The sequence below is a fragment of the Sinocyclocheilus anshuiensis genome, unplaced genomic scaffold (assembly GCF_001515605.1).
Source record: "Sinocyclocheilus anshuiensis isolate Anshui unplaced genomic scaffold, SAMN03320099.WGS_v1.1 scaffold792, whole genome shotgun sequence".
Classification (NCBI taxonomy): Eukaryota; Metazoa; Chordata; class Actinopteri; order Cypriniformes; family Cyprinidae; genus Sinocyclocheilus; species Sinocyclocheilus anshuiensis.
In genome coordinates this window covers 304436-319798 of record NW_015558618.1, presented here as the reverse complement: position 1 = coordinate 319798, position 15363 = coordinate 304436, and the positions used below count along the sequence as shown (strand labels likewise).

At 35.2% G+C, this 15363-nt stretch overlaps 2 protein-coding genes and 2 long non-coding RNA genes across 6 annotated transcripts in view; 1 reads left to right on the top strand and 3 right to left on the bottom strand.

Moving 5' to 3' along the window:
* The window catches only part of LOC107680433 (dnaJ homolog subfamily C member 16-like), a 19167-nt gene extending 15468 nt beyond the window's left edge, over positions 1 to 3699 (bottom strand). For 2 of the 3 annotated variants that reach the window (XM_016476317.1, XM_016476319.1), the window contains exons 1-4: positions 2084 to 2647; positions 1894 to 1920; positions 1389 to 1445; positions 1178 to 1291 (exon numbers count right to left, since the gene is read on the bottom strand). In XM_016476317.1, coding sequence (XP_016331803.1) covers positions 1178 to 1291; positions 1389 to 1406 — 132 coding nt within the window. In that variant the 5' untranslated portion in view covers positions 1407 to 1445; positions 1894 to 1920; positions 2084 to 2647. Of the gene's footprint in view, positions 1 to 1177; positions 1292 to 1388; positions 1446 to 1893; positions 1921 to 2083; positions 2648 to 3686 lie in introns of those variants that run through there. The other variant, XM_016476318.1, reaches the window with a different exon arrangement.
* Positions 1 to 4248, top strand: part of LOC107680438 (uncharacterized) — a 10156-nt gene extending 5908 nt beyond the window's left edge. Inside the window, exon 3 of the long non-coding RNA XR_001633148.1 lies at positions 4123 to 4248. This is a non-coding gene — a long non-coding RNA (uncharacterized LOC107680438). The remainder of the gene's footprint in view (positions 1 to 4122) is intronic.
* Positions 4249 to 4577: 329 nt separating this feature from the next.
* LOC107680437 (uncharacterized) lies at positions 4578 to 7747 on the bottom strand. The gene is made up of 4 exons (XR_001633147.1): positions 7463 to 7747; positions 5347 to 5974; positions 4842 to 4966; positions 4578 to 4597 (listed from the first exon to the last, which is right to left on the bottom strand). It is a non-coding gene; the product is annotated as an uncharacterized LOC107680437 (long non-coding RNA).
* A 2939-nt stretch (positions 7748 to 10686) lies between these two features.
* LOC107680411 (inter-alpha-trypsin inhibitor heavy chain H3-like) overlaps positions 10687 to 15363 on the bottom strand; it is a 7539-nt gene continuing 2862 nt past the window's right edge. Inside the window, exons 7-16 of the mRNA XM_016476300.1 lie at positions 14767 to 14948; positions 14474 to 14659; positions 14242 to 14381; positions 14010 to 14161; positions 12560 to 12586; positions 12352 to 12441; positions 12144 to 12257; positions 11846 to 12047; positions 11087 to 11640; positions 10687 to 10988 (exon numbers count right to left, since the gene is read on the bottom strand). Of these exons, the coding sequence (XP_016331786.1) occupies positions 11367 to 11640; positions 11846 to 12047; positions 12144 to 12257; positions 12352 to 12441; positions 12560 to 12586; positions 14010 to 14161; positions 14242 to 14381; positions 14474 to 14659; positions 14767 to 14948 (1367 nt within the window). The 3' untranslated portion in view covers positions 10687 to 10988; positions 11087 to 11366. The remainder of the gene's footprint in view (positions 10989 to 11086; positions 11641 to 11845; positions 12048 to 12143; positions 12258 to 12351; positions 12442 to 12559; positions 12587 to 14009; positions 14162 to 14241; positions 14382 to 14473; positions 14660 to 14766; positions 14949 to 15363) is intronic.

Sequence of the window (15363 nt, the reverse complement as noted above, 5' to 3'; positions counted from 1 at the left end):
ATATATATATATATATATATATATATATATATACAGTATATATAACTTATCTACTATTTAAGGTTCTTCTTCTGCTCCTTCTTCTTCTGAGACTAAATTTGATCTCCTCCTAGAGTTTTCAAGCTTTAACCACCAAAGTCGGGTCAGACCTTGAGACTGGTATGATTCAGGTTGCTGATCTGACTTACGGTTTACCTAAAAATGATGATCAAAACTGCAAAACATCCCACTGGTTTTCATACTTTTATCTCCGGTTTCACAGACAAGGCTTAAGCCTAGTCCCAGTCTAAAATGCATGTCTAAAAGAATCTTGCACTGATTTTTTCTCAAGATGCACACGAGTAATGTTATTTTCTAAGGCATGTTTATAAAAGATACTTGTCCTAATTGAACTATGGCCTAATCCTAGCTTAACCTAAGCCCTGTCTGTGAAATCAGGCCTTGTATATCACTATCATGTTAGCATTGTGCTAAATCATGCTAGCAACATGTTAAATTATGTTAACATTTTAAATCAAGTTATCAACATGTTAATTCATGCTAGCAACATGCTAAATAATGTTAAAACATGTTAACAATGTGTTAAATTATGCTAGCAGCATGTTAAATCATGTTATCAACGTGCTAAATCAAGCTAGCAACATGTTAATTCATGATATCAACGTGCTAAATCATGCTAGCAACATGTAAATTCATGCTAGCAATGTGTTAAATCATGCTAGCAACATGCTTAATCACGTTAAAACATGTTTGCAATGTGTTAAATCATGGTAGCAACATGATAAATAATGCTAAAAACATGCTAAAACGTTAAACATGTTAGCAATGTGCAAAATCATGCTAGCAACATGCTAATGTCATGTAAATCATGCTAGCAAAATGCTAAAATGTGTTAGCAACATCTTAAAACATTCTAGCAATGTGCTAATCATGCTAATTTTCGAACTTCAAGCTTTTCAAAGTTATTTCAAACTTTTAAACAAGGCTTTGCCAAGCCAACATCAAAGTTTGTTTACAAACTTTACTCATCTAGTTAAGTCTATCATCCTGTTAGATTTAATGAATCTGCAATGTCAGGAGGGGCAACCTTTATTTTCATGTCAACCTGTGTTCTTGTGAAGCTATGCCTTGCTGAATACCACTGGACTTTTCTGATAAAATAGTAAGTTGTTCTCACCTGTAAGTGGGTCTCTAACCAGGTTGAAGATGGTACCAGGTTTGTCATCAATGTTGAAGCACAGAGCATTGTTTTTATCTGGCAGCTCAATGATGAAGTGTGGATCTCCATCAACTGTTACATTGGCAAATTGTAAGAACAGCACTGCTGATGTGACTTATAAAGCGTTACCTACATTTCACATTGCCAGTGCATAGATTTTTACATTTACCATAATATGTGGGTGCATAGTTCCCGGTGGGGTAGCTGGCTGCTACGGCTGTGTAACCTGCAAATAAGACAAATATGAAAAAAGTAAATGAAACTCTCATTCACATTACGTTAAGTCGTGACGTATCAAATACTGTTCCCAGGTCCAAATCTCTGCTCTGCTTCAAGTAGGAATACAACCTCAACAGCCGTTCATGAGCACTAATCATTTATAGAGCACTTTAAGCTAAGCTTTTAAAAAATTACCATGTCCTCTACAGTCTCCTTGGGTCATGGCGTCAAGGACATTAGTATTTTAACGGTATAAAAAGTTAATCACTGTCACTGTCAACTACGATTTTGTTATGAAGATAAAGATTGGGATCATGAGTTTTGGTAGTAGTACAGCACATTGTTCACGTATTTGCACAATTTATTGTTTGCTTTTGGATCTTAGGAGTGGAAACTGGGACTCGTGACGTCACACTTTAACAACCAGATTAATACGTGCTAGTGTAACGGCTTACCGTATTTTTGAAACATTTCTCGTTCCTCTGTGAATCAATGTTGAGAAAAGAGTGAGTGTCATATAACCAGTTAAACAGTTACAAATTCATGGAGAACACCATGTCACAAGTTTTTTTTTTTTTTTTTTTAATGCGCCATATCCATGAGTTCTTGTAAACTTCTGCTTGCTATTTGACAGTTTAGTCATACCTTTAGTCAGCTTGTCAGCAATAAACATGCCTTTTTTGGTCTCATCTTCAGGTTTAGTGAAGACCGTGGAGGTAAGCGGTGGAACAAAATTGTACTTTAACGAAAGGCACAGAGCTTCATCAGTGGCATTTCCTTTCTCCTCTGGTGTACCCTTGTCTCTGTTGGAAAATATTTTTGTATTGTAATTTGATTTGATTCAAATCTTCTGCTTCTGCTTAAAATATTACGAATGAATTCAGACCCAATTAAAATCGGTAAAGTTAATGCAGACAAATTACATTCATACTAGTCATTTTTACATTGAATTAAACTATGTAGAGGACTATTTATCCTTGAGAGTTTTAGGTTAGTGTGCTAAAGATTACGCTTTTTCAAACAGACTTATCCAAGAGCAGGATTTTCTTATCCACGTCTGAGAGTAGAGGACTTCTTCATAAAATCCCTTGGTAACAAATTATTAGCAAACCATTAACAGTATTTTCTTGAAAGTCAGCTTTGCTAATAAGGTCAACATCTTATCAACATTTAAAGTATTATCACAATTGCATAGATTGAAACTAGGGTTGGGTATCGATGCACATTTCTCAATTCCATTCCAATTTTGATTTTATTTAAATCCAAACATTTAATTTAATGTAATCATTTCATTTGGAAGCTTGTTTCTACCATGGGTTAAAAAAAAAAAAAAAAACGTAATTGCTTTTTATCTCACAATTTGGACTTTTTTTCTCTCAATTGTGAGGAAAAAAGTTGTGAGATGTAAACTCGCAGTTGGAAGTCTATAACTTTTTTTTCTCCAAATTGTGAGGGGAAAAAAGTCACAATTGCGTTTGTTATTTTTTCTTTTTATCCCACGGCTGAAACAGGCTTCTATATATTTGTCCACTTAGTTTTTTGTAATTATCTGTCAGCTATTTTGTAAATTATTCAGGAACCCTCTTACTTGGTATATTACAAAATAATTAAACATGAATTTACTTTATTAATTTACATTAATTTTAAATACACTAATTAGTTAAAAAAACCAAATTAACAACAGGGTCCAAACTGTACAGTTCAAAGGCTATTTATTTAACAGATACATTACCAAAACATAAAGTTATGTCAGTACAAACTGATATATGTACATTTTTAATATATAATTAATAATAATAATAATAATAATAATAATAATAATAATATTAGTAATATGCATTGCTAAGAACTTCATTTGGACAACTTTAAAGGCGATTTTCTCAATATTTAGATTTTTTTTGCACCCTCAGATTCCAGATTTTCAAATAGTTGTATCTCGGCCAAATATTGTCCTATCCTAACAAACCATACATCAATGGAAAGCTTATTTATTCGTTATATATATATTCATTATATTATATTTCGGAAGATGTGTAAATCTCAATTTCGAAAAATTGACCCTTATGACTGGTTTTGTGGTCCAGGGTCACATATATTAAAATATTTTGTAACAGAAAGTATTGATAACATTAAATATCTTCAAATTTTGAAAAACTGACGTTGAGATTGCATGAAGATGTAGCAATAATTGGGGAAAAATTACTTTTTTATACTTTTTTATATTACAAGGAATCAATATTTTTGCTACCTTTAGCTGAAGTGGAGCATATGAGTCCTCATAAATCCTGCAAACCAGGCCATTGTTCTGCTTGCTCAAAAATCCATAGTTTGCATCGTTACCGAAGGCCAAACTAAACAGAGTGATATTCCCATCAATGGCATCACGAATACTGTCTTGGAACTCAGGAAGAGTTCTCGGATCTAAAAATGAATGATTTATTATTCCACCACAGAAACAACAAAAAGTACAATGGCCATAAATAACTGATTGATTAATCTAGTCTGCTCTTGAGCAAACCTTTCAGGGTTCTCACTGGTGTTCTTTAATAATATAATGGAAATGACACTAGGGCTGTTTCCTGTATGTTTCTTTAGGGGTACTCCTAGGCAATGTTGTTCCTCAAATCATGAAACAGTAAGGATGTCGGTATGCATATACATACACTTGTTTGGTTCCCCATCAGTCAGCAAAATGATCATCAGTACCATGTTCTTTGGGGCTGTACCGTTACGCTGCTCTTCATACAGCATCTTCCCACCATGTATGACAGCATCAGCAATTCAGTATCTGAAAGAAAAACAAAAGTGCTCATGTCACAATTTTTTTGTATTTGATTATTGATACATTAAAAAAAGTTATTTTGTCATAACTTTATAGTAAACACGCTTTGTCTGCTTAATATAAACTACATTGAGTGACTTTATCTGTGCTCATTACAAAGGCAGTTTTAGGGATTTTCACCAGTTTTTAAAGGAGAAATTCATGTGCTTTAACAAAAATGCAAGCTTACTGTAAATTTCTGCTTTTAACACTCAGTGTGCCCCTTCTTAGCCACTGTGCATTGTACTGTTTTGCTTTATATAATGTTTCCATGTGGATTGCATACAATTCAATGGCATCACGAATACTGTCTTGGAACTCAGGAAGAGTTCTCGGATCTAAAAATGAATACGATTTATTATTCCACCACAGAAACAACAAAAAGTACAATGGCCATAAATAACTGATTGATTAATCTAGTCTGCTCTTGAGCAAACCTTTCAGGGTTCTCACTGGTGTTCTTTAATAATATAATGGAAATGACACTAGGGCTGTTTCCTGTATGTTTCTTTAGGGGTACTCCTAGGCAATGTTGTTCCTCAAATCATGAAACAGTAAGGATGTCGGTATGCATAAACATACACCTGTTTGGTTCCCCATCAGTCAGCAAAATGATCATCAGTACCATGTTCTTTGGGGCTGTACCGTTACGCTGCTCTTCATACAGCATCTTCCCACCATGTATGACAGCATCAGCAATTCAGTATCTGAAAGAAAAACAAAAGTGCTCATGTCACAATTTTTTTGTATTTGATTATTGATACATTAAAAAAAGTTATTTTGTCATAACTTTATAGTAAACACGCTTTGTCTGCTTAATATAAACTACATTGAGTGACTTTATCTGTGCTCATTACAAAGGCAGGTTTAGGGATTTTCACCAGTTTTTAAAGGAGGAATTCATGTGCTTTAACAAAAATGCAAGCTTACTGTAAATTTCTGCTTTTAACACTCAGTTTGCCCCTTCTTAGCCACTGTGCATTGTACTGTTTTGATTTATATAATGTTTCCATGTGGATTGCATACAATTAATCATTTATAATTTGTTCAGTGATAACTTCCTTGTATATTTCGTATTCATACTTACTACCAATCACTTTAATTGTTTTGACATATTCCTGGGCTGCTTTCACATTTTCCTGTGTTGCTTTGCTTAAATGTGGCCGCCATTCAACAAAGCTGGTTAAAAATACGAAATGCGCAATGCGCAAAGTGTCCGTTCACAATCTGTAGATGGTACATATATTATTTATAGCTTTATAGTTTATTTTTATTTATTGGAAAAGCACAAAGAGTAAAGGAAATAGAAGGTAGAATGGATGAACAAATTCAAACGTTAACATATCAGAGCATGTGTGTTAAGCAGCAGGCCACAGAAAAGTATTCTTTTCATTTGTCCATTTTACGTTATTTCATGCGTGTCTTTATCATCCTAATGATATGACTGGGGAAGGCCTGAACAAAGGATCAAATTATTATCATTATCACCATTATTATTGACTAATGGAGATCCTTCTTAGTTACTAGCATTATTTAGTATACTGATAATGCTTTATACTGGTATAAATTGGTATCCATCCATGCAAAGATATTTGAATCGTCACCTTCTTGTCAGTGACAGTTTTCTTCACTAGAGAGAGCAGTTCATTGGTGATGAATGTACCGAATGCCTCCAAAAATGCAATTCCCTGAGGTTCATAAATATCTGCTACAATCTGTGGATAAGAGACACGACTGATTATGGTTATTTTATTTACTTTTTTTTTTTTGCATTTAATATGCATAATATGAATTCAAGTTAACAAGTGATTCATTGTTTAAATAAGAGGTGTTCACAGTATTAGAGGAATTATTACTATTAAAAATTCTTAATATTGTCTTTAGTATATTTGTATTGTGTTTTAACAGTGACATGCATTATAGATCTACAGGTGCATGTCAATCAGAAAAAGGAGATTCGAGATCGGTCTGTAATTAACTAGTTCTTTGGGGTCAAGTTTTTTTTTTTTTTATGAGAGGCTTAATAACAGCCAGTTTGAAGGTTTTGGGGACATATCCTAATAACAATGATGAATTAATAATAGTCAGAAGAGGATCTATGACTTCTGAAAGCACTTCTTTTAGGAGCTTAGATGGAATAGGGTCTAACAGACATGTTGTTGCTTTAGATGATTTAACAAGTTTATACTTTGTTTTATTCTAAAAGAGAAGAAAAGTAATCAGATCTAGCAGTTTTTAATGCTTTTCTGTAGGATAGGTTACTTATTGGTCTTATGAAGTATTATAAGTTGTTGAGATAGTGAATTGGTGGGTTTTTGTTAAATGTGAGCCAAAATCATCACAATTAAAAGAACCAAAGACTTAAACTACTTCAGTCTGTGTGCACTGAATTTATTTAATACACGAGTTTCACAATTTGAGTTGAATTACTGAAATAAATGAACTTTTCCACGACATTCTAATTTATTGAGATGCACCTGTATATAATCATATAGATAGGTGGGTTGTTGACAAATAACATGTCCATGAACATTGCAATTTTTTACATTTTGAAAGGAATAGTTCACCCAAAAATGAAAATTTGCTGAAAATTGTCATCCTCAGATCAGTTTGTTTCTTTATCAGAACAGATTTGGAGAAATTCAGCATACATCACTTGCTCACCAACGGATCCTCTGCAGTGAATGGGTGCAGTCAGAATGCAAGTTCAAACAGGTGAAACATCACAATAATCCACTCGATTCCAGTCCATTAATTAACGTATTGTGAAGCGAAAAGCTGCATGTTTCTAATAAACAAATCCATCAAGACGTTTTTAACTTCAAACCATTGCTTCTGGCTAAAATACGAGGCTTCTATCCATAATATTGCTTTCTCAAGTGTATCAACTGTTTGAACTATCGTTCTGACGGCACCCATTCACTACAGAGAATCCATAGGTAAGCAAATGATGTAATGCTGAATTTTTCTGAATCTGTTCTGAGAAAGAAACAAACTCATCTACATCATGGATGGCCTGACAGTGAGTAAATTGTTCATTTTTGGGGGAATTATTCCTTTACCATAAAGATTTTAAGTTAAAATATTAATGTAAAAATGTAAAACACCACCATTAGTTTTTCACCTTTTTGCAGTACACTAAAATTATACCATGTGGCTTCTCAATTATGATGTTATAAAATCTGTTGTGGTTGATAATGAACCTCAAAGTGCTGGACCAGCTGTTTGGGTTTGACTCTGATCATGAGCTCATATTTGCCAAAATGTCGCTGAAGAAGTTCCTCATGGGTGAGAATAAATTTGACACTGCTGTTTGCTGCAACATTCACAGAAACAGAAAACTTCTCCATTTTTCTACCTGAAGCCCTGGAACACCAAACCCAAGTTACTTAGTAGTATATTAGCAACAAGCAGTTTAAAGTTCACGATGACTTCCTGTTTTCCTCTTCTCACTTGACTAAACCAGCAGTCTGGCCAGATGACACAGCCTTCTGATACTGCTGCTTGGCCTTCTCTTTTTCCTTCACCACACCTGTGTATGTCTTGCCACCAATCTCCCTGAAAATCCCAAAACTGTGTCAGAACACATTTCAGTAATTTCCCAAACTGCAAGCATATTTTACACTGAAAAGCAGTGGATTATTTTGGCTTGTGCGGAGTTCCTCTGATTTTAAACTAAATCAGATGGAAAAGAGCTGACATGCTGAAGTTGGTGATGAAGGAGGTCTTGGGCTCGACACGGGAAAACCACCGCCGCTGAAGCGCCGTACCACCAGCACGAGAGCCCACGAAGAGCGTGCTTGACTGTAGTTTTTTCTTCTCTACGTAGAAGGTCAGGAGCAGAACGATAGAACCGCTCGGCTCCGAAGCGAAAAGCTGAATATGCGCTGCATCTGCTGCCTACTTATACTCACGCTGTGATCAGCAGCAGCTGGATGCAATAATCGCATGCCAATGTGCATTGGCTCGTTTAGTTTACACTCGAAGTAGATTGGTCTCTCTAAGTAGAGATCCCAATTCGTCGGTCATCCGACGTGACGTCGGGAGTGACCGACTGAAAAGGAACGAATCGTTCAAGAATGACCCAACACTACTCTGCTTTAGAGAAGAGGAAGAGAAAACTAGAGGTGCACGTAAAAATCTGTTCATATATGAATCGCGATTCTGTCTTCTAACGATTCTAATGGATTCATAAGTTTCAAAATCAATGTTCAAAAGCAGCAGTTCTCAATCCTGTTCCTCGTAAAAAACGAAGCATTAACACATGTTAGACATGTGAGTCAATGTTTCATTAATAAAGTCAGTGGTCACTTGCTTTGTTCTTGAATGAATCAGCCAGTTTGGACAAATCGTTTGAACAAATGATTCTGTGATGACTTTCCACCATCAATTGGCAATTTTAGTTTATATATAATATAATTTCATTTTTCTCAACATTTCATGGCTATATTCAAAATGATATTTAGAACATTAATCTCAACATTATGCAGTTGTAATTGCAATATAAATAGGTTTTGAAAAATGCAAGATACTGATTTAATTTTAATGGTATAACAGCCTCATAGTGTGTAGTGTTAATTGGTGTAATTAATTAAAAGTTTAACTTTATGTTTATGAATAATAATGAGAGGTCTGCCTTTTTTCACTTGAATACCTGCCCCCAAAATATCTGTGCATGGCCCTGACTGTACAGATAAATCTATGATGGATATTTTCCCATTTTTGACACTGTATTGACAATTAAGATATACTGTAGCTCAGAATGTTAGCCACTTAATTAGTGCAGAAAAACAAAGGTGAATGACAAAACCAGACCTACCCATTGCTCATTTCCCTTTGAGACGACCAGGGTCTCAAAAGATCCTGAAGAAAAACACACACACACCCAAACAAGCAGAATATCCTGCAGACATGGTGCACTGTCTATTCTATCACATTCAGGACTTTTGAACACTCTAAAACCACTGTGTACACTTTGTACCAGAGCAAATAGTTCTTTGAGTGGGAGTGGGGATTTGTGATCTTTGTTCCTAAATTCTTGATCGTATGAGTGCAGTGCTGAACATACGCACCATAGTACAGTAATTTTGTGTAGATATTGTTCTTGCTCAAGCTATTTTTTTCCCTCAGTGATTTACTGAGTGTTATCATGTTGGTCTTTGGATGTAAATATGGAATAAAAATAAATCGGCATTGTTTATCTTTTTGATCTCTCATTCAAAAAATTCACAAAATTCTAACCTTTCATTGAAGTAAAACAATTGAAAGTGGGGAGGGTTGGGGGGCTAACATTATGAAATAAATGTTTTTCTCCAATGCATGTTGGTCACAATTATTGGCCAAATTCCCTTAATCATCCATCACAAGGAGTAAAACCTAAGAATATAGTTCTGATGTGCAGAACAAGATTGTTGAGCTTCACAAAATAGAAAATGGCTGTAAGAAAATAGCCAAAGCATTGAAAATCCACATTTCCACCATCAGGGTAATAATTAAGAAGTTCCAATCAACTAAAGATGATACAAATCTGCCTGGAAGAGGATGTGTGTCTATATCGACCTAATGCACGGTGAGGAGGAGAGTTTGAGTAGCTAAAGGCTCTCCAAGGATCACAGCTGGAGAATCGCAGAGATTGGTTGAGTCTTAGGGTCAGAAAGCCTAAAAAATATATGAATAAATATCAAACAGCCCCTACATCACCACATGTTGTTCGGGAGGGTTTCAAGAAAAAAAAAACTCCAGCATATTCAGTTGTCAGACACGACTGGAACTTCAAACGGGACTGGCTTCTATAGTCAGATGAAACTAAAAAAAAAGCTTTTTGGCAGCAAACCTACCAGATGAGTTTGGTGCAAACAGGGATAAAAAGTACCCCATGCCCACGGTTAAATATACTGCTGGATCTTTAATGTTGTGGGCCTATTTTTCTGCCGGAGGTCCTGGACAGCTTGTTCATACGGCATCATGGATTCTATCAAATACCAACAGATAAAAAATCAAAACCTGACTGCCTCTGTTAAAAATATTATAATGGGACGTGGTTGGATCTTCCATCAGGACAATGATCCAAAACAAACATCAAAATCAACCAAAAAAAGCTGGGAATCTGAAGGATCTGGAGTGATTCTGTATGAAGGAATGGTCTCTGATCTCTTGTCAGCTGTTCTCCAAACTCATCAGGCATTATAGGAGAAAACTCTGTTAAAGAGCTGTTATCTTGGGAAAAGGATGTTGCAATAATTGGGTGCCAATATTTGTGGCCAACGTGAACTAGAGAAAAACATTTAATTCATAATGAGATTCCCCCCCCCACTGTTATACTTCAATGAAAGATTAGAATTTTGTGATTTTTTTGGAATGAAAGATCAAAAGGATAAATTATTTTCATTTTCAATTATTTTGCTCATATTTCCAAGGGTGCCAATTAGTGGATTAGTGTACGTAAAACAAAAACAAAAAACTACTATCAGCTTTGTCAGATATTGCATTATATCCAAATAAAACCATCACATCTTATTTACTTAAGACTACATGAAAGCTAACATTTACTTTGTGTGTAGTGCAAAGGTCGGTTGAGCGACAGATGTTTTCTATATTGTTTTGAAGAGACCAGAAATGATGTAGTCTGTGTGAACTCCATCAAGGAGCCCAGTGCCGTTATTGTGAATGAACCAACAGGGCACATTTTCTCCATTCTTCACGTCCTGTCTGAAATCTCTCTTCCAGCCCCTGGAGTCATGTGGGATTGAATGAAAATCTGAATGAATTTTCTGTCTCTCTTGAGGTGTGAATTCAACAATGCATTTTTTTGTTGCATTTTCATTCACCTGGTAACCGTGAGCTTGTTTCCTTTCACAAACATGTTGGCATCTTGTTTATCAGGGTCCTTTCCTGGAAACAAGTCACTGACCTCAAAGTTCACGCCGTGGTAGAACTGACCTGCAGTAAAAAATAGAGTCCAAAGAAAGCTGTTGTTAAAGAGATGAAAAAACCCTCAGGCTATCACATTTTTTTCTGCACTTAATTGGCTGAGTGTGGAATGTTGGACTCTTAATGCACTGTAGGAGCTTTACTTTCAAACTTTACAACTCACCCAATTTCAGACTCTTATTCTGGATGACAAAATAACCTTATAAATTCATGCACTAGACCAGGGATCTTCAACCCTGCTCTTGGAGAGCAACCGTCCTGCAGACACCAGTTCCAACCCTGCTCCAACACACTGCCTGTAATTATCAAGTAACTGTCCAAGGTGTAGAACCCGAGGTAGTCTTGATGATATGGGTGCTTCTGCCATATTTTGTGCAGTATAATAAGAAACTTGACTGAGTTCCTTAAGGTCACTGTTAAACTGAGATCTTTGATCACCTGCAGATCCATGCTGGAGAAAGCAAAAGATGGAGGATTGTGCTCAAAATTGAACTCTCATAGAAGAATAATTAATGCCAACATGAAAATTCTGCCATATTTTTTTTTCTGAACCCATAAGCTGTTGTTTTTTTTTGTTCATTTTAGTTTAAAACTTTCAGGGAACAATCACTTAAGCACTGTTTAATATATAATGTAAATGTATTTCTTTCACTTACTTCAGTCCTTCTAAAGTCTTGTTGTTAATCCAGGAGAATTTTGCCTGTTTTTCGTTTTCAGACACTGAGATCTCCTTTGTGCTCACCATCAATCTGACACCAAACTTCTCATGAACAATCCCAAAGCGCCCGAAATAGGTGTGTATCTTGTTTCCTGGGATGACCTTCTTATCTCCAATGATCTGGCCATTCACTACAATGCCTGAATACGATTATATATGAGAAGACAGAGAATAAACCTAGTTACAATTACCCACATCTAAAACAAAATTCTTGTTTTTTTGACAGAATGAATCACCTGTAAGTGGGTCTCTAACCAGGTTGAAGATGGTACCAGGTTTGTCATCAATGTTGAAACACAGAGCATCGTTCTGGTCTGGCAGCTCAATGATGAAGTGTGGATCTCCATCAACTGCAAGAGACAAACTCATGAGTAACATGTAAGATATTTTTCTTTACTGTAAGATTTCTCTTTAAAATGTACAAAAAATAACATAACTTCTCACCAAAATATGAAGATAATATCTTGGTTTTTAGTGTTTGGATTGGGTGAGCACTGCCAGTCAATTGAGGTGGAGCGTAGAAGGCACTTATATCTTCAAGTAGTTGTGAGATAGAGATATAGAGTGCTTATTCCAGATATTTTGTAACACAAGTAAGATAAGCTACTTCGTAATGTTCACAATGATGGTGTACCAGTCAAATTCCTCTTACCAAGTTCTGTTGTGTCTTCTCGCTGCTCTGTGAATCAAAAGAACACCACCCAGTGTTAATGTGTCACATTAGCACCTCCTCAATAAATTGTTGCTTCAGTCAGTCACATTTTTGGGCCATCAGCATTGTAATTTTAATATTCAAGCCCAAAGAACTCCTCATTTCAATATTGCCTTTTCCATCGAATTGCACATCAATTGTATTTTCATTGGCTTCTACAAAATACAACGGAAGTGGAGTTCAACATCTGGGAGTTGGAGATGGTTTTTATCAGTCCACAAGGAAACAATGGTAGGGTTACAAGGTACTAGGCTGATTGTAGGTTCTAAGAAGAACTAGTTTCTGAATTTGTTGAAGTTGGTGACCCTAGTAGAAAAATCTATGCCATACTTTATTTAAAATTCATTTATTTCATACCAAGTATACAGTACTTCAATCCATTACCATATGTATTGACAAGACTTTAATGATATAAAATTATAATGAAACTATATTTGAAGTATTTCTTTATTGCACAATGCACATTTCTTAATATTATGCCTAAAAATATGTTTTAATGCCACTCTTAATAAGGATATGATCTCTGTAAAATATCTGTCTTGAAATGCAAGATATTTAAAATGTGTACCTAAAGTATACTTGTAATAGTTCCACTTTAGCACAATCAAATATACTTAAGCATATCTTATTTGAAACTCAGCACTACTTCCGCACAATGAAAGTGCATAAAGCACAATATGAATTGTTTCAATTTAGAAGACTTTAAGTATACCAGTTTAATATACCAAAAGTACAATTGCAGAGTATTTTTATTAGGCACATGTAAATTAATTTTTAATATGCTTATCTCGAAAAAAATTTATTTCAAAAACATTTTAGTATATATAATAAAAAAAAAAACAAATTTTTTTTTTATTATTATTATTATTTTTTTCACTAGGATGAGATTTGTGGAGGGTACATCTGGAAATGATTGTGGCATCAATTTTTTATTTACATACCTGTAAACTGCATATACCAGTCAAAAGTTTAGAACAGCTCCATTTTCTGAATTAGAAAAAAAGGCTTACCTATAGGACATGAAGCACCGTCAATGGACTACTGCACTGGAAAAATGTCTTAGAGACTTAAAAAAAACAAAAACAAAAACAACAAACTCTTGTTGTTTATATGTTGTATGCTTTTTGTTTTTCAAAGTACCCTGAGACATTAAACGGCATAATTCAAATCCAAGGCTAAGTATTTCCCTGCATGGATTTTGCATTAGATTCAAGTTTGTTACACTTTGAACGCACCAATAAACCTGCTTAGTTAGGAAGTGACCTCTAACTTTTGCTTCATGAATCAGTACATTATTGATAATGGACCTCTGCTGCTGTTAAGTAAATTATGACAGACTTTTCATTTTTAGGGGTACAGTCTCTTTAAACTTCAAAAAAACTACAAGTACCTTCAGTCAGCTTGTCAGCAATGAGCGGTTCATCTTCAGTCTCTGGTTTGGTGACCACCATGGAGGTAAGAGGTGTGACAAAGTTATACCTTAGAGAAAGGTCTAGAGCTTCAGCTGTGATGTTCTCCTCGTCCTCTGGGGAGCATTTCTCTCTGTTAACAAATTTGATTGGACATTGTATTATTTCAGGCATTCTCAGGTAATAGCTGAATTATTGGAGCGCATGTTTGACCTTTTATCCAAGAGCTGCTGGATGGTCAGATATGCCCACAGTCGCTCTGTGAAATCCCCAAAGATGTACTCCTGATCAGGAAACACACTGTCCCACTCTTCAGCAATCGCTAGACCCTCGACCACAAACTGGTCTTCCAACTGAAATCAGGTGTATGGCACTAATGAAACATACATCCAAACATACATTCAAACAGATACTAATTCAGTAACTAATAGTTTGCTTCCCGTACCCTGTGTGCTGATACTTCAGTCTGAAAGGTGTTGGTCTCAAGTTCTTGTAGACGTCCTGCTACCACAATCTCAGAGCCCTTGAAGAATTGCCTAAAGTGACTTAGTGTCAAGTCAGTTACAGCATTGCCGGGATAATTGAGATTCACCTCTAAGAGAAGTGGGGTAGCCACCTCATCATAAAAACCCTGTAGAGATAGAAAATCATTTAAGACCTGGATGTAATCTGGATCAGGTTACATTTATTAAATGTACAGTATATTTTATTGTCAGAGGATACGTTTGCCAGCTCTACCTGTAGTTGAAGGGCAGCATCCGAGGCCTCATAGACTCTTCGAGCGAGTCCATCATTCTGCTTGGCCAACCTATCAAGAAGGCTGTAGTCCACATCATAGCCAAAGCCCAAACAAAAGAGACTCATGCTTCCATTAATAGCATTACGGACATTTTCTTGGATTTTGGAAAGATCTTGCTGGCCTTAAACACACATTATTCAGTGCAGATTAGTAAATCAATTTGGATTGTATAAAGCAGGAGTTTTCAAACTTGCTATTGCCATGGACCTACAATAAAATGATCCCCTTGTAAGGGATATCCTTCCTAAAATATAATGTCATTATATATTAAATATTAAACATGATTTTGTAAAGACACCTTGTTGTTTCCCAAATTTAAATAAGTAGCCTTTTTATTAGGGCTGGGAATTTCCATAGACACGCTGATTCGATAATATAACATTTAGCTGTCAATTCTATATGCTTTTTTAATGCATTTAGCATTTTATGCATATTGTTGATTTCTGTTTAACTACTTCACATTTTTAATTATATATATATATATATATATATATATATATATATATATTTTAAAATAAAATATATCTTAAATAAAT